The sequence below is a fragment of the Plectropomus leopardus genome, chromosome 5 (assembly GCF_008729295.1).
Source record: "Plectropomus leopardus isolate mb chromosome 5, YSFRI_Pleo_2.0, whole genome shotgun sequence".
NCBI lineage: Eukaryota > Metazoa > Chordata > Actinopteri > Perciformes > Serranidae > Plectropomus > Plectropomus leopardus.
Window position 1 is genome coordinate 22,879,151 of NC_056467.1, and position 25,003 is coordinate 22,904,153.

The window sequence follows — 25,003 nt, forward strand, 5'->3', positions numbered from 1 at the left end:
AAACAACTCTCCATAACAGTGGTTGGGAATGCTTGGTATGCGTCATTCAAAAAGAGAAACATTTGACCGACAGGAGGGATTCAAGACGCTAGTTAGCCTAGTACAGTAACAACACAACACAATGTTGAAAGAACAAGGGACTCACCATGTACTAGTGAGCAATAACACAAACAATTATAAAATGTTTCTGATAATGAATGATAAAAAAAAATCACCCTATAAAACAAGTTTGTTTTGATCTCATGCCCTCTTTAACCATTTGTTTAATTTCCTCCCTTCCTTTTCTATTCTCGTGCACTGAGTTGAACTGCCAGAGTGATTTCATTCACGAATGGGCTCCGCCGTCTTAGGCACCAATTAAACATGCTGAATCAGAAAAAAACCTGACAAGGGCCGACAAGGGCCGACAAGGGCCGACAAGGGCTGATGGCTCTCACACAGCCAAAACTAGGGTGACACTCACACTCACCGACGGCCCAATATTGACCAATGGCCACATTAGTGTCACGCCAGACACATCTCTTTTTTACAGCACCAATGCTGAAAATAATGCAAAGGATACACCTGTGCATCCTCACTCATACCTCCTCAAGCAAGCCTTCTCTCTCCTCAAATCCATTTTAGGAATTGAGACATCCTTCAACATGGCAGGCTGAGAACGATTTCTGGAGTTGCAGGCAGGAGGACGGAGGAGAAAGAAGACAAGGAATCACAAAACAGACAGGTGAAAAGGCCTCCATCTACATCTGCAGATCTAAACTTCTGCTATCGTGACTTTCCTGTCCTACAGGTGGCAAATACTGGCATGTACTCATCGAGGTTGTACTTGTCTGACAACGATTAAACAGCTCTCTCTGTGGACAATCTGTGACTGTGAATACGTTTTTTAGTGAGCCACAAGCCACGTGATAGTTTGCACATAAAAAAGTATGATGCATTTCTCTAATTCTACTTAGGTGACTCAAATATCAACTAATGCAAAACAGAAACATTTCAGCTAATCGGTATTGTCTCAAAAAATGCAAAAAAGAGTATTGTACTATGTAACTCAGTAAATTGAGTACTGATTTTGTTGCAACACAAAACAAAATGACAGCACCCGTATCATATAGTAAAATAAACTTTAACAGGCTAAAGTGTCTTTGGAAATATGATGCTTTGTACCATATATCCCGTGAAAACCTTTGAGGAACATCCTAAGCACTCTCCTGTTTACGTAGGTGCTGCCTGACAATGCTTTCTTATTTGGTCAGCTCTGTTTTTCTCCTTCTTTTGTGATATCCTTCCTCCCCTTTTTCTCCCTCCTTAGCCTGGTCCTGACTCCCTGGTTCCTGGGGCCTGGCCAAGGCGTGTGTCCCTGGAGGAGCCAGAGAGGAGATGGAGAGAGGGGGCAGCAAGGGGGTGAGGAGACCGACTCCAAAACCACAGCTGCAGCGGCCTCTCCTTCCTCCTCCTCTCCTCTAATGCCTTCCCTCCTTGCCTGGCACCCTCCCCAGCTCTGCCATTAATCAGAGTGGATGGGTATTTTGCTGCATGTGTGTTTGTGTGTGACAGTGAGAGACGCTGAGTGTGTGAGTGTTTGTGTGTGTGCTGATAGAGAGCTGGATGGGTCGGCAGTGATGGTATGGAGACCAGGATCTCACACAAAGCTGCAGAGTTCACCCAGAGAACAAAAGAGGGAGGGAGGGAGGTTGACAGACATAAAGCCTGGTGAGCAGATTGGGACTGCCAGTGACTAAGAGGAAGAGATAGACACATGATCTGCAGAAGTTTTTGAACATCGCAGCATGAGACCAAGAAATCTCAAGATGGCCTATTTGCATCTTTTTGAAATTTTGACATTTCTGCAGAAAGGTGTTGCAACAGCACCTGCGCACAAACGAAGCACAATAGAAAAAGTTCATAACCTAACATGTTAACAAATTACATCAAGGTTTTCTTCAAGGTGTACTTCTGGACTCACCCTCCACTCCTTTAGCCCCTGATTATCCAGGTGGGAGTATAATCTCAAAAAAAAAAAAAAAAAAAAGATCAAAATTTCCAACCTGCTCTGCTCTCACCCCCCAACGGGCCTCCCAGAGTGCTTTTCTGCTGACATCACTGCACAGAGACCTGGCAAGCCAATCTCTCCCCTGCTCTACCATTCCCCTCTCCTTGCTTCCTGCCCTGATGATGTCACACACCATATGGTTTTCAGCAGTATCAAGCCGGAAAAGAGATTTAGTCAGTGGAGAGGAGAAGGAGAGAAAAGGAGGAGGGCTGGAACGGGGCTCAGGTCGGACACAGAAAACAAAAGGTTCGCTCTTCCTCTTGTGTGTACTGCGAGGGGAAGGTAGAGAGGGAGAGGAGAAGGAGGGGAGGGAGGTGAGGGGGCGAGAGGCTGCACTGTGTGAGGCTAATGAGGAGAGACCAGGGAGCAGAGACCATGCATCGGACAGCCATGTGCTGCACAGACGCCCGTTGGACTGGCCCACGCAGAGATACACACATTTAAACAGAGTCACAGTATAGTGCAAGAGTAGGCAGGATGAAGCTAGCAAGGCCATGCTGGTAAATAAGGTATGCATTGCTTTACCTCCTCTGATTCATTATCAATAAAATGTTTCATGAGGTAAAGTGGTTTGTTGTTGTCTCACTTCAGTGTTATTAGCTGACAAAAACTTAAAGCAGCTACAATCAACATTTTTATATCAACAATTGATCACGTAACTACTTGTGTGTGAAAGGGCTCGCTGGTAGTAATAAAGTGTCAGAGAATTATCCGCCAAGTCTGCAGTTCCTCAGTTTTACGAAGCATTTTAGCGTCTTTCAGGTCATTTATTTGCTTTTTAGGCTGCAACTTTACTGTTTTGGTTCAGTCTTGCTGCTCTTACTGGCATTACTTTTGGACACAACAAACCTTACAGACCACCAGACCTGCACACTGCATTTCCTATGCCAGCAGCCAACAGCAGTCAGACAAGGTGAGGAGGAGAAGAAGAAGGAGAAGAAAGAGAAGCAGAAGCAGAAGAAGAAGATGAAGAAGAAGAAGAAGAGGAAGAAGAAGAAGAAGAAGAAGAAGAAGACACAATATGGGTTATTCAAGCAAGATTTCTTTTCATTTTTTCTGGGGTTTTTTTCTGCTCATGGCAGGACAGTCATACAGCTGTAGACATGAACATAGGGGGAACTACACAGGAAGAGCTAGTGTGTTTTTATAAAGAGATGACAAACAAGCAAACAGACTAAGAAAGAAACATACAAGCGTCGCCAGCAAGGGATACCGATGTCAGAAGCAATGTAAAGTTGAATGCTTTCTTAATGGAAAATGAAAAAGTTGTGTTTGTCTGATCTGTATGTGATTTTTTATTTTATAACCCATAGGATGCAAGAGGCAACTGGCCAGCAAGTTTTTTTCAGTTATTGAATCTGGCCCCAATTCAGAAAGGTTTGGACACCCTTGCTTTAGAAGGTGATATAGACCAAACCACAGCTAAGAGGAGGGTGAATACTGGACTTACAGTCATGAAACGGACAGTTTCACAACTTGCCATATCAACTTAAAAGATGTCAATATGTCTGTTGTGTTTACAGCTTCTTATAGTCAAGGCTCAAAGTTAATTCTCAAACTTGGACGCAGCAGTAGACACAATAATCTCAATGCAAGGTCAGTTTAGTAGCTTTTCTAGAGCTTTCAGTCCTATCACATGATCTTCTATAAGGATTCAGCATGTATGATATAGGGAGAAGTATTGGCAGAAATGGAATATAATATAATAAGGCATCAACTATCAATTATATCAACTAAGTCAGCGGGTCCTCATCCACACAGATCACCATGTTGCACCATGTTCCCTCAGTAGCTTGAAATGGACAAACCAAACACTGGCTCTAGATAAGGCCATTCTTATTTTTTGCACTGGTCCTCGTGTTTTACCAGTTTATCAAAGGGCCAGTTTGTTTTGGAAAGGAGGAGAACTCCGTGGATAATTTTGCTCCAGGTATAAAAGCCTCCTGAACTTTTTATTTTACTTCAGTCTTAAATATGACACTATATTGCATTTAATATCATCAAAATTAAAAATGTTTCTTCATATACAGAATTGTAGTCCTTGATTGTTTTCAGCTACCTTTCCTTCCTCACGGCAGAATATAAAAATTTAACCTGTTGTACATATTGTTGGTTTAAAGGAGTAGTTCAATCTTTTTGAAAGTATGCTTTCTTGCTGACAGGTAGAAACGAGGATATACAACTGTCAAAACAGAGGAAATAATCTTCTTATCTGCTGTCAAGGAAACTAATAAGCATATTTTCCAAAAACTAAAGCTATTAAGATATGATATTTGCAATATTTATCCCATTTGAACAATAACCATTTACTGCATAATAGATATTATTGCTCATTTTCCATTTATAAAGTTTGTGCTTTAGTTTTTTCATATGTGCCTTCCTTAACTTTTGTTTTTAATTTTTATTTAGTACTTAACTACTTTTTATACTTTTTCTATTCTTTTGATTGTGTACTTGCATGTCGGGTCTGGGAGAGACTGCATTTTAATCCCATCCTATGCATATGTCAGAATTGGCAATAAATTTGACTTTGACTTGATTGTATATTAACTTATTTTGTAAAGAAAATGGTTGTTTAAAGTTTTCCATTTCATATGATTTATACATCTCTTGTAATTCCCATGGTTAATTACGGACTGCATACACTGGAACTGTAAACAACCACATACCAGCCTGTTGAGGGTATAATATTTGGGGAATAAAACATAATATGGTCTGAGTCTCAAAACCAGAAATATTCTGCATCTATACATGTTTCCCTCTGTTAAAAAAAAAAAGATGTTTTGATCTGGCTCTAATCATGGCATGATAATTGTCTGTCACCAGCAGATGGGCGAACTGGAATAGCGACCAAACACACACAACAGCTCTGCTCATTCAAATGACATGCCTTGCACGCTTGTGCTCTAAAGCTGTCGCAAAACTGCTTATTACAATGAATTAAGAGAGGTCTGTGTGTAAATGTTGCGCCTACCGTTCAATTTTTGGTGGCGAAGGGAATCCGAAGCTGGAGGGGGGTGTGTCTGGTATGGTGGGGCGGTCATAGCAAGCATCTGGAGATATGTGTGGCCATGTCCACTGGAAAGAAAGAAAGAGAGGAGAAAGGGATGACTGATGAGAATAAAAGAAAGTAGACAGAGCGAAAGGCCTGTGTAAGTGGTTGAGAAAAGTGAAGGACATTACACTCTAATGGTCTGTTTTGAGGTGTTAGGATTACTTTTAGTCTGTCCTGTGTATTGTCCAGTCTCGCTCTATCTCTGCGCTGGCAGGCAGACATGGAGCAATAATAAAGTGATTGCAATATTCGTCACTCAAGACCTAAATTGAAACGAGGTGGTGTGGGCCTTAGAGACATGTTGACCCTGCAGCATATCTGCTCACAGATGTCTGAAAGAGTCGGCCACAGCCATTCAGAGCGTTCACCTCCTCATCGTGTTTCCATGTTCAGCCCACAAAGCCTCTGCAAGATATATATCACATGTAAAACCTGCGATGCTCGCACTTGGAGAAATGGTGGGAAAGGTGTGTGATTTAGAGGGTGACAGCAGACTGTTAAGGGATTTAAGCTGTCCAGCCCGCCTTATCTCCAGCTCTGGTTCCTTACCGAGTTGTTGGTCTTTGGGGAAGTAGACATGCACAGTCTCTGGGATGGGCTCCCTGGGCTGTGCTTGGCGCTCAGCTCTCACAGCTTTAATTGAATCATTGCTTACAACCAGCAATTTGGAGGCTTTTTCAGTTCATTAAAAGTTCAGTGTTTCAGGTTTGCTGCGCTCCAGATTACAGTATGTTAAATTGTGTTTTGACAGGCTGAAGTTGAATGTCCAGCGCAGGCCTCTGGAGGCTGATTGATTAGTGAGATAAAGTTTGTCTGGGAAGACAACAGCTGTATCCAAAGACATACAAAGAAACTGAAATTAAGCAACATTAGTTTCTATAGTATCCCACTTGAAAAAACAAAACAAAAAAACAAAATTCTTCCTTCTCTCTAGTAATATAAACCAGTGGTTCCCAGCTGGTGGGTCACAGTCCAAAAATGGGTCGTGGGTCCATTCTAAATGTCTGAATGGACCAAAAGTGACTCACAAATGTGCCAGGTTTGTAAAAACACTTTATTTTGAAGTTCAGTGGCATTTCTGTTTATTCTTGCAATATGTTTAACTTCTTTGTGTCGTAAGCCAATGTGCTGTTTACATTTGCTGAATTACAATTGAATATGTGGTCATTTGTAATTGTTGTGGACTCTGAACCAATGACTAAAGAGAAATCTGGACCCCTGCTGTGATTGGACCAGTTGAGAGCCATTGATATACACAGTAGAATATTATTAAACGTTAAATGTTAATGCCCAGCAAAAATGAACGAATAAATCTATTTGACCAACTCTTTCCAGTGTCCAGTATTGTACTAGGTCAGCCTGTCATATGTCTGTGCCCACGAATCCCCAAAATGTTGTAATGTAGTGCAGCAGCAACACTAAATAAACAAGCAAGGACAAACTATATCAAACTGGAGTTAAGACCTCTGCCAGCAAAGGCCAATGGTGCATTCATGTGCTCCTCGGATGGTCATTTTGCCAACTTTGGAGTGTTTGTGAGCTTTACGTTGTAATGCAAAAACAACATGGACACTGAAAACAAGATGTGTTGTATTTTATTGCTCAGAGCGCTTAAACAACATGCTGACAACAAAGAGCAAAGGAAACTGATCAGAGGAGCCGTAAAATATGAACGGGAACTTATTTTTCAGATAATTCCAACACCACATAAGCAGCACAAAGCTGCAAAGGTAACTGCTGCTTGCCCCTCAAAGAAAAACAGGTTGTTGGTCAGTGACATTTCTGTAACATCGTATTGAGCTTACACCGTCTGCCTACACACAAGTGGAATGCTAAATCAGTGCATTACAATGAAAATTTTATCTTCAGTAATGTAAACTTACACATGATGACTGATAATACATTAAAGAGAAGTTTTGTAGGGTGGACAGCACTGAACCACTGGTGACGGTTCATGTACTCAAGAGGCGTCTTAGTCGGGGGGCATCAGGGTGGGGGGACTTCGAGAAAGACTGAAAAGAAAAGTGTGGTTTTGTTGCAATTTTTTTCTTTTGAAGTAATAAGTGCAATAAGTAAATTAAAACTGGCTGAATAAATCTGTTGAAGGACTGAACCCTGACAGAAAAAAAAAACAGTGGAAGCTCCCTGAGGCCCCTGTCACCCCTTAAAGACGCAAAATGGTTTAGTCTGCCCTGCACTAAATGCAGCTCGAGCCGAGAGAGTGGCTGCTTGTCGTGCTGGAGCTTGAACATACACTTCTCTTAGAAAGGAAAATCAGGCTTCCAAAAAAAGAATAGAAAGAAGGGAAGGAAACTCTCTTAGTTAAAAAAAAATTCAAAAGGTGTGAAAGACAGACGAGAGATTTAGGGCGGGAGGCCCACAGAGACTGCTTATGCACAGGGTCCAGAATTTGGTCCTACGCCCCTGCATGTACTTTAAGACTCATACAGCAACTGACACAGTATTTTGCAACAAGTATCAAAACCCGAAATGTTCGATACATTTACCTGTAACAATTTGAAGGAACCTGTACAGAACTGGCTTGTCCATCATTAATTAACACATCTTAACACACTTTTTTTTTTTTGCCTGTGCTATTTACTGAATATGAGGCTTTTGTAGCCACATAGTTAATGCCAATTACCCCCCAAAAAATCCAGATGTCACTAATTGTTGCTCTATCAGTTTAATAAAATGCATTTTGTGACAGAAACGACGGTTGAGGCAAACCTCATGTCTGCATGTTGAATTCAATTATTCATGTGAAATATATTTTCTCATTTCTAAATAGCCCTAGTTATCTTGAAAAATGAAATGTGCAAAACACCAATATATAATCTATATCTATATAATATATAATAAATAGATAGATAAATAGACTGAGCTATAACTAGACGAATACAAGTAGCACAGAATTGTAGTTTTTTGGCAGCAAGCCTGTTGGTGTTCAATAACACCGTGAGCTATAACTACACTAGTTATAAAAGGTCTGTAAATCAAAACAGAAGGAAATCAAGCTGCGTGAAAGGCAAAACCTACCCGACACGAAGCAAATGACATCACTATGTGTTTCCTTAAGTGGAAAAAAACTATATTGGACCATGAATCGAAAGCCGCTGTCACGTCCTTGATAGAACACATCTATTCTCCTGCACAGCTCTGCCCACCTCTGACTGGGAGGTTATCAACAGTTCATCAAGGGAACATGGAAGTGAGAGACAATACCTTCCTCCACTCCAACAGACTCACGGGGTGGTTGGGATCACTTCAATGAAACACCAGCACCTTGAACATTGGGTAATTTCAAGAGGAAGAGACCCTGCATGCTTCATGAGATTGTCAGCTGCTGCTGCGATCAAAACAAACATGAATAGGGTTCAGGCTGGTTGGCGTTTCACTAGATCACGTGGGTTGTCTGTTAATGACCTCAGTGATGGTGAAATAAGTAGTTTCATCAATTACAATCCGCGGCCTTTCAAACACCTCAGGATGATCGCGGAAAGACTTGAAGGGATAATAACAGACAGGCCTGTCTCACATAACCCAACCAAATATCAATATCTTGATGCAAGACTAGATATTGTCTTAGATTTCGGATATTGTGATATTTTGAGTGTTTTCTTCTCTGTAATTTTATGCACAAATTGGTGCATAAAGTTACAAAAAAGTGATGCAATTTCCTGAACTTACCAATTTGTTCTGGCTGTTCTCTATTATTTGCCTTTACCCACTTAGTCATTATATCCACATTACTGATGGTTATTTATCAAAAATCTCGCTGTGTAAATATTTCCGTTAAGCACCAAAGTCAACCCTATAATATCGCAACATTAACATTGAGGTATTTGTTCAAAAGTATTATATTATTTGATTTCTCCATATCACCAAACCCCATGTGTTTGAATGAAAATATAAAGTTAACGACTCTTGCCAACTACAATGTACATTAATAATGAAAATATACTTTGTAAAGGGATTGAAGCAAAATAACAGCAATGTGTAGACTGTGGATATGTTTTCTGAATTACTTTTATTATGTAAATTGATATAACCTACCTCTGAGTGACTATTATAACTAAAACAAACAAACAAAAACTAAATACATGGAAACAAAGGGCATCTTTACTTTTGCATGGCAGGTTTGAGTACAACTAATTTAGAGACAGTCCCTTTTTATTCAGCTACAAAATTGTTAGCATTTTCCACTCTTTAGTACATTTCACATGTAGCCTAATTACTGTACTAAAGTTGTAATTTAATTCAACTTCTACTTCATGTCAAAGCAGAGGTGCAGATTTGAAGGGGGATGCAGAGGACACACCTCCCCCCCATCATATCTAGGTGAAATATTGTACACCGCTACATTTATCTGATAGCTATAGTCACAATGAAATTACAATTTTACACAAAAAAGAAAAACACACTAGACTATCATGCAAAGTACAACATTAAACACACAGCTTATATGTAAATACATCAACTGTAATGGTCCAATGATGTAATGACACTGACGGGGTTAAAACACCAAAAGTAACTTAACCCTTGATTTCTTAAAACAAATAAAAAACAAAACAAAACAGGAAAAGGCAATAAGCAACTATAAGTGTCCTGCAAATTGCAAAAAAAAGCAGTAGATTTAGAAAACTTTATTTTAACAAACTGGGGAAAATGTCCAGTATCCTATGTATCATAATTATATTATTAAAATTATTACAATTTTTGAACATTTTTTTCAGGTCATTTCGTTGGTTTTGTTTGTTTTTTTTTCCTGTTTTATTTTGTTTTGATTTGTTTGTTTGAGATTTTTTGTTGCTATTTTTCCAGGCAATTTCCCTTTTCCTTTTTGTTTAAAAACTAATTTCTTACTAATTTTTTCTTTTTTTTCTTTTCAAGAAATCAAGCCAATTTGCCCAGGTTTAAAAGAGTTAAAGTACATTTTGTTGCTTTTGTTCTTTTTAATGCAGAGCTTTTTCTTGTAATTGAGTATTTTTAATAGTGCACTACACTTTAATTGGATACCTGAATACTTCCTCCCATAATGGAATTTAATTTTGAATATAAATCAGATTCATCACTAAAGGCTAACTCACCTGTACTCTTTAATTTGCAGAAACTTGACCAACCTTTTGATGCTGACATAAGTCATCACGAGCCTGATTTCCTGCATAAACACCCGATCAATAACGACTGGCTCACGTGTTATTCATACGCTGTTCACCTACTTTTTAATTCCCCACTAAAATCACTACCCAGCATGTCCTCTTTGATGAGGCCAGTGGTGGGACACGCTGCCGCCGAGTGCACCATTGGGTGTCGCTGTGCGCGTAAAGTCTCCGCCGGCTGGTCTGGTCCGACCGGACCCCAACACAGTCTGAAGTGTCAGATAGTCCTGTTAACACGTGAGATATTCACTGTATGGAAGAGTGCGAAAGCGAGGGAAAACCGGGAGAGAGAGGGCTGCAAAATTACGCGGAAGGAAGGTTTCTGAGGAGAGCCAGACTCGGAGGACACAGCGGAGGTCCTGATGAGGGAATGCCGAAAAGGAGAGCAGACATACGGCCAGAGCACCAGACATGAGTCCGAGGTAAGACTGAGATACGGCTGAGAGGCAGGGATGGCATTCACGCTGACGTGTGACACTGAGACACAATGAGCAACTTTTTGGGGAGACTACTACAATGAGTTGTCAAAGTTTAATGAACTAAATGTGCTTTTGTTCTGAGCCGATGGTGTTGATATAGTCTTCAGAACAGAATACGCTAGAGCATCTGAATCATATGGGCACGTCCGGCCTAACGCTTATCTCAGCCACCTCGGGCTATCCTATTAGAAACTTTTACTTTTCTATTTTTGTCAGCGTTTAATCGGTAGAGGCACAATTAAATCATACAAGGTGCTGTAGCTTTTGTGGAAATGATTTTTTAAGCATAAGATGAAGATATAAAGTAAGAATTTATAAAACTAAAAAAAAGAGAAACATACATTAAAATGCGTTTATAATTGACACTGCAGAACAGGGGAAATATGTGTATGATAAATTAGGAAACAATAATTTAAAAGACAAAACAAAGTCCCTGTGGGTTCTATGATATGACATGCTGCTGTCATTTTAATATTTATCATAGGAAATGAAAATATGTCCTCATGTCCACCTGTTGCCAGTTTTGAGGGAACTTTTATCTGCCTACTTAATGGACTGTCAGTGATGCTGTCCACATCAATATCAAGGTTTGGTGCATTTCTTTTAAAGTCACAGCAGGTGTTTTACCTGAGAGGGAGAGAGAGAGAGAGAGAGATGTGTGTGTGTGTGTGTGTGTGTGTGTGTGTGTGTGTGTGTTTAAGTGGCTCATTAAACCTCCTTTTAGTTTCCACTAAGCTAATTGTGCTCTTTAAGTGAAGGGGGGCTATTAAGCCTCCAAATCTCCTCAGAGGAGGTCTGAAGGAGTGTGAAAGGCCGTTTTATTGATTTTACGTAATTAAAAACGGTGCAATTGCAGAATACTGAAAGCTGGGAATTTATTTCCCAAAGTACACAAAAAACCAACAACAAAATACAAACAAAAAAACCCAAATAAATAAATAAATAAATAAATGAGATATTATAATCCACAAAAACACATACATTTTTGCTTCAGGGATAAGACAAAATTTGCTGTTTTGAGGGACAGTAATTCCTTGAAGGTCCTTGCCACTGAAAAAGCTCCAAAAGCTCCTGATGTTACCAGTTATTTTCAGTATTAAACTCCTCTGAAGAGTTTGAAGCGTGCTGCCTGGTCATAAATATGCAACATATATATGTGCGTATACAATGGCTGCCTGTCTCTTTAAGACGATGTGTTGAGAAGTTCAAGTCGGGGTCACATGAAGTTCCTGCCCTCGATTTTACCTTTTAGTTTTATTATAGACTGACATCACACGGGGCGCTAAAACACTTAAGGCGCATAGAGGCTCCATTATCATCCCGGTGCGCGTTATTGCTACGACGCAAAAATAGCTAAGGAAATTACAAGAAAAAAAAATAGGAGGAAACTGATGCTGGTCTAAGCACGTATTTTTTTATAGGAGGGGATGAGAAAGAGGGGAGAGGAGGGGCAGAGACACACAGAGAAAGAGGGAGAGGGAGGAAAGTGGGTGGGAGGACGGACCTAAGGAGCGACAAGAAATTCATATCAATTAATAATCATAAAAAAAAGAGCTGGCAGACGCGCTCGGAAAACTGGCATGGTTTTTTGGAGGCTGGCAGTTCAAAGCTGAAACGTCAGATATGACTCCTGGAGACTGCTGAGATGATCATTAAGGGAGACTTAGATCGGATGGCAGAAGACATCGGGCATGCAGGTAAGAACTGCTGCTGCTGCACGCGCTCAGGCACCCAAACAAGAACAAGCGAAGGGTGACTTTTCGGGTTTTATTCATAAAAATGTGCAGTGCATGTGTCAGGGAGAAAATGTGTTTGTTTTTTAATTAGACTGTTGAAATATTTGTATTTTATATCACGCAGCGTTTTTAGCTTGTTTTTATTCCATCATGATTTTTCGACAAAAAGACTTAATCCGTTTTTAACGCATTTAATTTGAGTCGTTTGGAATTATTATTAGCTTTCTAAAAATAATTAATTAAACATAGAGCAGTCAGCTAATTTGCAAAATCATTAAGGATCAAACTGTTGTAATGGCGAATTTAGATTAAATTATGGTGCTTCAAAAATCAGCAAAATTAAGTTAAAATGTGAGGGGGGGGAGTGCAAAATCGGAATTTATCGACGTTAATTCTTTTAAAAGATCTCACCTTTGAGTTTAATTCTTTTTAAATGTTTTTTTTTACTCAAATTTACTGGAAAGGTTAAAGGGAACATCGACCTCAGTTTAAAAGGGAACTTCTTCAGTAATCCTCTAATAAATGTAATAAGGAAGCAACATGGACATTATAAAACAGGCCTATCACTCTCTGCGAGTTCAAGACCCAATAAAGAATATTAAATATTTTTCATTTATTTATTTATTTATTTTAGTGCATGGATATCTTGTTCCTTTACGAAAAAGACGATATTTTATATCTGAAAAAAAAGCTCCTCGGTGCTGTTGACAGCTCTGAAGAAGAAACAGCTGTGATGCACCTTAAAGCACAATGAGCTGAAAACGGGAAAGTTTCTGGAGGTGATTTAAGGCTCTTTCGGTGGAGATAAAGGTTTCGGGGACGGCTCACAGAGATGGATTCACTCGTGATTCGGTTTAACGGTACAATATGCGAAGAGTAAAACAGATTAGAGACAGAGAGGACGCGTCCTCTCGGCGACACACAGAGTCAGCAGACAACTTCATGCTTTGCTTGCAAAACGGGACGCGAGCTACTCAGATGTTAGGCAGAACTGAAAACCTTGGTCCACAATAAACCTCGACAAGGGCGCATTAAACGCACAAACAGTAAGTTTTATTTAACTTTACAATAACTGCATCGATCATAAATGCTTGGTTGAATAAATTAGAAATAGGCGATGCAAATTATTCTAATTATAATTGCTGTAAAGCCTGCACCCTTGTTAACACAACTGTTTATACTTAATTATCAAAAGAAAATATTACAATATCATATTGATTTGACTATGCACGATGTGCTATTTAAATGAGCTGTTTAAGAAGCTGCTGTCCTCTCCACGGTATTATATAAATGTGACGATTTTTAAAATGGATCAAACAGGAAAGCGAGCTCGACTCTCCATCATGTTTCTGACCTGTCTGTAACTCAGCTTATTCACCCATCATGAGTACTCGATCTGCGCCTCAGGGTGCAGTTTTTCCAACTTAAATGTGCAGCCCAGTCTGTTATTTAATGCATGCATGTGCCTCCTGCGAGTCACAAAAATGACACAAAATAAATGAGCTGGATGAAACTACAGTAAAATATCTTCTCACAAATTTACACCGACTTTGTGCTGCAGTGTTGTCTCATAAATTGAACATATGAACAAATGGGCCCTAAAATAAACAAGGCGACATGAGCGTGGACATCAAATTGAAATGAAAGAAAATAAAATGTCAGCACAACATTTTAAGCAGATGTCTGGAGTGTTTATGTGACTGAGGCTACATGTAGAGGTAGGACGTTTAGTCTCCCGCTTCACCCCCAAACCACAAAAGTGACAAAACAGACAAAACACAGGAACAATGAATATTAATCTAATGCAAATAACTGAATGCACAGTTTCAACATCATCTTAAGTTTCAGCAGCATGTTGCCGGGCCATTAAAAATAATGCTGTCAGATGGAAACAACCATGCATCCCAAGAGGACTCTCAATGTGCAACCTAAAATAAATGATTTAAATCAGCCTGTTTAACACAACAAAGCATGCTATAGTGCAGACTTGAATGTATTTATAAGATCATTATATGTAGCAAGCTGACAAAATATCACTGTAATCATACATGGCCCCCTGACAGGATGCTGTGAGTTTTCACATGCCCTCCAGATCAAGAGTATTCGAAAACACCATTAACCGTGATCTTTCACTTTTTGTCAGTGCATCAAACAGCAAGCTCAGATATTTTTAAAAGGCCTCAAAAACTCATTCTGGTAGCAACAAGTCTTGATGGGAAACCCACAGTTAGCCTGACTGTTGTTACCACAAGACAAAAATAAAATGCAAAACACACTGCAGGTGCAGGTTGCTTTGTGCATTAGGTTTTTTTTTTCTTTTCTTATATCACAAAAGATTTGATAAAATTTGCAAGAATATGTTAATTTAAGTGCAGTATGTTCTGAAAAAAATCTTTAATTTTCTGTTTTGCTTCGTGATGCAACTGAACCATGTCGCGTAATGCTGCAGACCGCACACTGACGAGAGTGTACACTGATTATGTGTGTGAAAGTACACAACGTGTCACCAATGCTCTGCACAGTAAGCCAAACATCCCTTAATGCAGCAGAGACTGCAAAAGTTTAGCCCCATGTGGAAAGTGCTTGGCCTATTCCTCATATCACCCTCGTTTCTAAACACGTTTGATCTGACCGACGTTGTAATTTATAGTAAAATATGACCGTTGAGTAATCAAAGCCAGACAGAAACCAGAAGTGGAAACACTTTAGATGACAACTGGGGACATGATGGAGCGTAAACCCACCCAAACCTGTCTTACTCGCCTTTTATTCATAGACTTTTGTAGTTTTTTTTTTTTTTTTGACCAGATAGCAAGGAATTCCTAGGATCCAAATCATATGTTTAGGTATAGAGACGACACAATTTGAAATTAATTTAAAAAAAAAAAAAAAAAGGAATAGTTTTTCTAAAAAGACATTTTCCTTTTATATTGATGACTGTTCTCCGCGTGATCACTGGCTGGATGTCATACTTATTCTGACTTTTCCGTTTCATCGAGTGATGACATTTCCCTCAATGCTGAACATGCATTTACAGAAATACACCGCTTAAATTGTACAGAGGAGTGACCTTAAAATTTTTAGGAGTACACAGCTTTGTCATTTTAAGAGAATAAATAGTCGCATGACTTTTTGTTCTGGATTCTTCACTAACTCATTTGTCAAAAGTTTATTTTACTTAAATTCATACTTCCCCATTCTCGTGCTGAGCGTGTACACTGAATGAAATAAACAAGAAGTGAATGAGCTTGTGTCAGGAAGACGGCGATCAGACGGATGACATGATATTTATTTAGCAGCTTGTTTCCCATCAGTGCGACTAAGCCCTCAGGGACAGTTTGAGACGTTTAATCTCACAAGTAAACTATCCTCAGATGCCACTGATTGAACAATACATGGTGTTTCATGCATGCACCTGATTTGGTTTATTTTAGGCTTGATGGAACAATTAGTGTTGATATTCGAGTGTGAGCGAATGTGCGTGTGCGTATGTGTGTGCTTTAGATCCCTGCAGCTCATCTCAACTTATATTGAACCATGCAATGTTGATTTACATCCCGTGCACCGCCGTGTTCCTTATATGACTGGGCAGAAAGGAAAGCCGACAGGCCTATCTTTTTTTGGATGCGTCTGTCGTCCCCCCACAGGTTTATACCTGCTGTTCATCACACTTGTGAAACATTCATCCCTCGCTTTGTTTAAAACTCTGCACACCACTTCTGGAATACTTTATCAGGAAGCCAGCGGTTACAAAATATATATCTGCTGTTCTCTGAATTTTCATGCGTTTTGCTTGCTACAGAGGAAGTGAATGCGTAGACTTGAATTTCTGATTATGAGAAAAACCACTGCAGCCATTCACCTTTAGCAGAAGTTCACTTCTACCAAAGTGGTCTTCATGTGCACTTTCCACACACAAGTTCTGCACGCTGCGTGCTGCGTCAAGTCTAATCTATGAATTAAACATGATTATGTAAACTGGAAATGTTTGCATTAAAATGCTATTTATGATGTGATGTGCTATGTTTTTTAAAAAAAATTATTAATCAATTATTCTGCACTAATTCATTTATGCAAATTAAAAAGCTTTTTGTAAACTTGCATATTGCTCCTAAATTTGCATCTAACACTTTTTACTTTCCAGCTGGCAATCCTACTTTTTGGCACTCAAACCTCTCAAATATATTTTAATATAGCTTGATGTGTAAATTATATCTTTTAACAGATTCATCTTTTTTTTTTAAAAAAAAAAAAGCATCAATAATAATTCTTATGGTGCAGAAAATGACACATTAATGGTGTTTTCGTGTATCAAAGTGCTGACTGCCGCATGACGTTTTACAGATATCTGTTGTTGCAGGTGGCGGACTGAAGACGATGCTGGGTGCCATGGAAGTTCCAAGTCATGCTAGGGATCTCCTCCTGCAGCTCAACAGCCAACGAACCAAAGGCTTCCTGTGTGATGTTATCATTGTGGTGCAGAACGCCCTCTTCAGAGCTCACAAGAACATTCTGGCTGCCAGCAGCCTCTACTTGAAATCTTTGGTGGTCCATGACAATCTCATCAACCTCGACCACGAGATGGTGAGTCCAGGGGTCTTCAGGGTCATTCTGGACTACATCTACACAGGCCGCCTCAGTGAGGGAGACCCCACTTCTCCCACTGAACCCAATCTGGGGGCTGTGTTGGCAGCAGCCAGCTACCTTCAGCTGCTTGACTTGGTGGCTTTGTGCAAAAAGAAGCTGAAAAGAAATGGCAAGTACCCTCCCCGCCCAGGTCCTGCATTTCTGCCCTACCCAAAGATGGGGCCCAACAGTATGGGTTTAGGGAGTGGGGGCAGGTATAGGATTTCCACTCCTGTCATTCAGTCCTGCCCTCCAGGAGGAATTTTGAACAGCCATGCAACCCGGGCATCACCACTAGAGGAGCTAGTTCCCCATCGACTGGCCATTCATGCTGGGGAGCTGTATGCTCCCACCTCCACCCAGGGCTCTCAGGTGTTCCCATCCCTGCAGTCAGCTCTGCCGGCCCAGCTCGGGCGCTCAGCCCACCCCGAGAGGAACTGCTCCCCCAACTATGGCCTTGATCTCTCCAAGAAAAGCCCCAACTCACACTCTCAGCACACACCCTCTCAATCCCACCTGGCAAACACTCACAATGATGAGGAGCGAGATGAGACTCTGAGTGGACGCACCAGTCCCATGCCAAGGACGAACGGAAGGGCCTTCTCCTCAGAAAAAATGGAGTCGAATGACCAGCCAAGCTCCCTCACTCCTCCACCTTTTCCCCATCTCAACCAGCCTCTTGGCCCACACCTACCCCACCTACACCGCTCAGGCTCCCAGGGCAGAGATCGCTACCCGTGCCCCCCCAGCCCTGACACCCCAACAGAAGGCGGAGAGGCAGGCAGAGACATGGGCAACATCTACCGCTGGGTCAAACACGAGCCACTGTCATACACAGCTGAAGATGAAGATGAAGACGAGGATGAGGAGGAAGGGGGTGAAAATGGGGAGCAGCATCAAAACCACCACAAGGCCGGGGAGGAGAGTGAGGGAGCAGATGACAAGAGCGGGTCAGGCACGGAGGAGACAGGCAGCAGCGAAGGCCGCCCGTCCCCTTCTGGACCGATGGGGAGGTTCCACATGCCGTATGAGCCAGAGAGCTTCGGGGACAATCTGTATGTCTGCATCCCCTGTGACAAAGGCTTCCCAAGCTCGGAGCAGCTCAATGCACACGTGGAGACGCACACAGAGGAAGAACTGTACGGCAACTCTGGCGGGGAGCTGGGAAACAGCAATAACAGCAGCACCAAAAACATGAGCAGCACCACGAACGGTTACGGGAGCCTGAACAGCAGCAACAGTTTGAACAGTCTGTCCCACCTGGAGAACAAGTCCAGCCAGGCATTGAGCTCAGGTGGCCTCGGGGAGATGATCCGACCCTACCGCTGCTCCTCCTGCGAGAAATCCTACAAAGATCCAGCCACTTTGCGCCAACATGAAAAGACCCACTGGCTGACCCGGCCTTACCCCTGCAGCATCTGCGGCAAGAAGTTCACACAGCGGGGCACCATGACGCGCCACATGCGCAGCCACCTGGGCCTTAAACCTTTCGCCTGCGACTCCTGCGGCATGCGCTTCACCCGCCAGTATCGCCTCACTGAGCACATGCGCATCCACTCAGGGGAGAAGCCGTACGAATGTCAGGTGTGCGGAGGAAAGTTCGCTCAGCAGCGCAACCTCATCAGCCACATGAAGATGCACAGCAGTGGAGGGACTGCAGGGGGCCTGACCACAGACGGGAAACTGAAGCTGGACTTTGCTGAGGGCATCTATCCACTGAGTAAATATGCAGCCGAGCATCTGGGTCTGAAGCAGGAGAAGGCCAACGAGCTTCTCATCCAAGCCCAGCAGCAACTGGTAGCCGATACAAAAGTCATGGAGAGCCTGTACCCGCTGTCCAAACTGGCTTCGGAGCACCTGGGCCTCTCCCATGACAACATGGATGTCCTGGGCCAATCGCTTCCCCCTCCTCCACCACAGGCCCTCTCTGAAGCCCGCACCATTGACCGCTACTCACCCAGCTAAGATGACCTGTATAAATGGCACCAATAGGTCTGTGTGCACACACAATTTGCAGTATTCTAAAGCCATTCACCTCAAACTCAATATCTCCTCTGCACCTCAGACTCAGGCCAAGAGGAAATGGTCTGCTCATGCACACCAAAATGTGTAGACTGTAAGTGCCTTTCTATGCATCTAATGTATCCTAAGGTCCTCCTTTATAAAGGAGCTCTGTTCTATTCTATGACCAAGAGACACAAAGAAGTACAGTATTTATGTACAGTGTATGCAAACAAACAAAAAAAAAATTACAGCCATTGAGCCAAAGTGACAAATTGAAAACCAAAATTTGTTTTATTTATTTTTGTATTATGGTGAAATCCAAAGAGAGACTGTTGCAAGGAGAGGTTGCAATCTGACCCTAAACCTGTGTACTATCATCTGTGTACAAAAAAAAGCACATAAGGACAAGATTCAGGGTTTCGGTCCAGACCTGAAAGGAACTTTTGACCAAATGATAACTTTCCTGGACTTCAAAGTAATGGGAGGATATTTTTTTTTCTTTTTTGGGGGGTACTGGACAATTTATGTATCTCACTCTCCAGCTTCTCCAAATCCTGCTTCCCAAGTCGCAAGGAAATGACTGAACAGTAACAGCTTCTGCATTTCGGTAAAGTCTCCTCAGTTTTATTTCCTCCACATTTTGAAACCCACTCCCCTGCATATTTGCGCAGATGAAGACCCATGCTATGTGACAGTAATGACAGCTTAATTAGCCTTACACTCAGCCTTCATGAGCTAAAACTTCCTTTTTCTTTTTTTTTTTTTTCACAAACATCCCTTCGCTTTCAGTTGTTATTGAGATGCAGTAAGCACAGCCCTGTGATCTCAGAACTGGGACATGATTGCACATACCCAACTGATGACACACTAATCCCTGTTCATGATGAGCGTTCGGCTCGTGGCGTAGACGCAACCTGGGCGTTGCCTCTTGACATTGTGTAATATTCACAATTATGGATGCAGCCGAGCAGAAACGGCAGAATTAATGGCACAGAAATCTGTCATTTACTGTCAAGAGCAATTGCTCAATTCACGGCGGCCTGATGATTAAACGTGAAGTCGCGGTAGTCAAATCCTGCATTGGCGCTCCACCATTCGACCTCTCATTTGACCTCCCTCCCCTGTAGTCTGTTGTCTGCTACTGTTGACAAGTCAAAGTGAGTGCAGCCCTTTGCCTTAAAAGCGCTCCACTCACCACACGCATACACACCCCCTCCCTTCCACACACACACACACACACACACACAGCAAGCTGCTAATCTTTCTGTGATATGAACACAAGAAGGGGTTTGTGGGTCTTCCCCGGGAGCCAGCGGGTGAACAGCACACCCCAGCTGCTGTGCCTTGGTAATCCCTGTGAAATCTCACTTTCTCCTGGACAATTCCCACCGCTCGCCGGCATGATGTCCCATTTCATGCCTGCCATCTCACCCCTCTGATCCACTTATTAACATCGGCCTAGCAAATGTCTCCCAGCGTCGCCTCCCTTTCCCCCGCAAGTATCAAATGCAGAAACAAAGAATGACATATTTCTGTGCTGGCTGACCAGCAGTTCCTCCAGCTTGGAAACAAAAGAGCACATAAAGGTTGCGGGTTGACGGCACATTTTTGTCTTTAAAATGTTTATTCCCCCAAAACATGCTGGCCTTTTCTTTTCTTTTTGTTTGCTTTTTTTTTTTTTGTTTGCTTTTTCCACTTTTACTAGTCATTCAGATTAGAAATGTCTGACCACTATAGTGCCAATGCCAACCTCAGTGGGTGAATGTGAAGACTAAAGCCATAAATACACTGTGATAGACGGAGTGAATCTTAAAGGCTTAAAAAAAAAAAAAAACAGAGACAATGTGCCTGCCTTTTGGGATTGTTTTTTTTATGTAACAATAATTTAAGGGCTTCTCTGTAGCATATGATCATATCAGTGTTTTCTGTCACTTAACCTTTCTTTATTTTGATTTGAACTGAAAGCAGCGCACGTGAAACTGGTGCTTACCTCAGGACTGAACCCAGCATGGGGATGCTAAGCTTTACTAAACCTTCAAATTACAACACACACACACACACACACACACACACGCACACACTTTTTTATATTCTTATTAACAGGGCAGTTGTCCTGTGTTAAACCTGTGGTTATTTGTGTTTATACATTTCTTGTTACAGTTTTATGGTGGAGATAACATGTGATATTAACATTTTTTTGTCTGTTTTTATTTTTACTATGCGGTATACATTTTCTATTGTGTCGTCCTCAAAGAGGTTTGTGTCGGTCTGACCAATTCCTTTGTTATAACATGAGGCAAAGTCATTTTGGTAGCATCTTAACTGGCTGTTTGTGAATTTCTTTAAGCACGATCGCATCAATCTCTGGTTTCAAACACACATGCAAGACGAGCGGTGGCTTTTTGCAGTGCGAGTATGAAAAACTTGTCTCATATTGTTTGACCCCTTCCCTCCGGAGGTTAGTGAACTTTCAGTGGCGAGTCAGACTGAGGCCGCACACAAACACACAGGAAGCCAGCTTGTTTTGGATGATGCTTCAAGTTTTGAGACTTTGTTACAAAAAAAGGGGTTGCTTCAATGAAACATTATATTAGCAGCGGTCCACAAGCATGTGCATACGTGTTAAAAACGTAAGAACAGGCGGATGTCAATCGTGGGAATTCCAGTCCCCTCACTCCACCTCATTCACTAGTTTAAATCAAAATCCTCTCTGCCTTACACCATTAAAACAACACAACATGTTTCCACTGTCACTCCAAATCTGTGCAGGAGGGAAGAGCAAGATAATGGCAGAACATTTCTGTCGGATGTGCCCTGTTTGAAATTCGCTTAATTGCATTAATGTGTATGACAGACAGGGGGTGGGCTGTGTTTCTATAGAGAGGGGAAGCGCTTGCTTGTCTGTTTGCATGTCCCTATGCTATTTGAGCGCATGAAGGGGCTGTTAATGCATGTCCTGGGAATAGGGTCGGTGTGAAGGAGAAGAGCTGAGGAGCAGGAAGTGAACTTTTGGCTGGCGTGTTGTGCGGAGCAGGATGTGCCGTGTGTTTCTGCTCAGGGGCAGATAGAGAGACGGAGAATGGGGAGGGAGAGGAGCAGGGAGAGCGCAGCAGGGTGGACGCAAGCCATTGTCTCAGTATGAAAGCCTGTTCGTACTTCTTAAACTCTCCATTCAGAAAACAAGTAGACTGTATCTTCTCTTTTCCTTCCCGTTTTTGCTCTTTGGGAATAGACCTCTGCTAAGTATCACGGCGATACGACATCACGGGCTTTCAAGGGGGCTGCACGGCGAGGAAGCCATTCAGACATTTTGTTACAATTTGAGGATGTTGTGGATATATTTTTTGGCATCATTTGGGTCATTTTTTCCATATTATGTCATAGTTTTAACTTTTTAAAATAAATTGGGGGCATGGCTGATCAATATAAATGGCCTAGAAACTGTAATGTAAATCATAATTAAAAAAATGGCAGTATTTTTATTGCGCTGTGGTTGATTCAATTAGTAAAATTACAAGAGTCTTGTTTCAATTTACTGGTGTAGCCACTTGCCCCATGGGGTTTTATGCCATATGCCTTTGTTGATGTTATTTATATGACACAACAACCCAGAAAACCTCTCATTGCCTACGAAGTGGTTTAGATGAAGATGTTTTGGAAGACATTTAAAACAATTTATTAGCTACGCTAATTGATATAATGGAAATGAGTGCAAATATAAACGAGTACAGCACCATCTAGGAGATGTGGGTTGATCATTTTATTTTATTTTTTAGGCCACTTCATTCCTTTCTAATGTTGTTATGGCATTCATCCCAGGCCCGTAACTTTTATAACACTAACACTATAGAAGTAAAAACCGCCTGGATGAGTTCCAGTGGCCCCGTGGAGACCAAAAAAGGATTTAGGTTTAATGTTAAAAAATGCAGAGTATGCCTTTAAGCTTTCTACCAGCAGCAGCGGGCCGAGGTCACCTGTGTGACTCTGACAGTCTGATCTGCGATCATACCGCCGTCTGACATTTATTGTATTTCACGATGTTTTCCAAAAGGACTGAAGCACTTAGCAGACATCGCAGATCCTCAAAACAAAACTCAGTGACAAATCTTTGTACTATCCACGGGTTATGTCGTCAAGTTAAGCTTCTGACCAACTTTGACTTTGCCTTGTTATGAAAACCATTATCTGTGTGGCTGATCTTAAGAGCACAGAGCCACAGACATGCCACTGTTGTCCAGTGTATATATTTCTTTTTATGAGGACTCATGTTTAAATGTAGAGCAAAATAATATCAATAATCAAGCCATTTTTTGGCGCCGAAACCTAAAACTGACTCTTAAGTCAACCCAATACAAATGTGCCTTCGATATAACAAGCAATTATGTTCTGCAATAACTTGTATACGTGTGTGAGTGTGAATGTGTACATAGTGCACCTGTCCATCTACATGTCTGAACGCCTTTCCCACAGTGTCACAGGGTGAAGTACAAGAGCGAGACTTGACACTTTCAAGAGTCTTTATTACAAGCAGCTGCTTTAGATTTATTTCCCCGAACTGCACTTTTCTGGAAAAATCATTCTATTGTGATTTTTTTATTACTCTTATGATCCCCTAGAAGTCCCACAATTGCCTTTCCTCTGGCACTTCTCTTTCCTCCTCTTCCTCCCTCCAGTGCAGAGCTTGGCCTCGCTCGTTCACCGCCCTTGTTACCTCGACTCACAGCTTCCCCGCTCACCTCTCCCTGTCCCCTCTCTCCTCTTACACTCAACACAAACCGCTGACCCACAGCGCCCGCTGCCTCCCCCCTCCTCTCCCGTGATCCACTTACTTCCAGCTGTTTTTCATGCTGAAGAAGACAGTTGTCTAAATGTTTACGTGGAGAGCTACTTTCTTTTTCTTTAAGCCCTGATCAATTTCCAAAATGAACTTTGTGGCATGTGTTAAAATACAGCAGATGACTGGCCAGATTAAAAAAAAACCTGACATCGTTATTGTATTCTGATCCTCAAGCCAAGAAACGGCTTACAAAGGGAGATTAAAGACAGCATATCGTTGTAGAGGAAATGCAGAATAATGTGAGGGGAAATGTTCAGGGGAAAATATGCTCAGAAAGATGCCAGTAAAGTAAACATGTATGAAATTGCACAATTGAGCCGGGCCTCGGCTGCACCAGCCAAGTCATGCACTGAGATGGAGAAAAGGGAGAGGGAAAGAAGCAGAGAGAAAAATAGCTTGATAGTTGTAACCTTCAGTAAATAACTGAGAAAAGCTGGATGCTTTGTGGGTCTCTTTTTTTCCGCTACATTGTTCATTTCATCCTTCTTTTTTTTTTTGGATATTATCTTGTGAGGAAATTACGTTTTTTCATTGTTGATGACTGCAGGTCATTGTCAGGATTCTTTTTTAAATGTTAATGTCAGCGTGCCCTCTGGGATGTCATCCTTTTTCCAGACCTAACAATTATCACCCAATCATCACACAACCCACAGTAGGCCTTTTGTAGTTGAATAGGTGTGGGGGGTTTCTGGCTGCCCGTGTCGTCCTCCATCTGTTTAGCTTGGCTCTCGGTTTCTGTCTCTACCTTGAACACATACAAGACAGACTAAGTGGACTTTGGCTTGAATCTTTTCGTTTACAGTGTACAACTTCTGCTCCAGAAGTTTAAATGCAAAGACAAACAAAGAGCAAGGACAAAACAAGCAGGAATTTGGAAGAGCAAAAGTTGGTCAAGGAGAGGATTTGATTGTAACACACACACAGACACACACACACACACACACACACACACACACACACAGCTGGATGGCAGACCACTGCTCAAGATTAGGTCAGATTTAATTAGGTTTCCCAGCTCCTTTTGGAGTGTCGCTTCTTGTAGAAAAAGCCATTA

At 41.6% G+C, this 25,003-nt stretch overlaps 1 protein-coding gene across 4 annotated transcripts; it reads left to right on the plus strand.

The window, feature by feature from the left end:
- The first annotated feature begins 10,504 nt into the window (after positions 1-10,504).
- hic1 (hypermethylated in cancer 1) lies at positions 10,505-24,576 on the plus strand. 4 transcript variants are annotated; one of them, XM_042487423.1, is made up of 2 exons: positions 10,505-10,689; positions 16,827-24,576. In XM_042487423.1, the coding sequence occupies exons 1-2, from the start codon at positions 10,630-10,632 to the stop codon at positions 19,071-19,073; spliced, it is 2,307 nt and encodes a 768-aa protein (XP_042343357.1). In that variant the 5' UTR covers positions 10,505-10,629; the 3' UTR covers positions 19,074-24,576. The 4 variants fall into 4 exon arrangements, with proteins under 4 accessions (XP_042343357.1, XP_042343360.1, XP_042343359.1 ...); XM_042487426.1 differs by having other exon boundaries at positions 10,616-10,689; positions 16,843-24,576; XM_042487425.1 differs by lacking the exon at positions 10,505-10,689 and adding an exon at positions 12,262-12,443.
- The last annotated feature ends 427 nt before the right edge of the window (positions 24,577-25,003 follow it).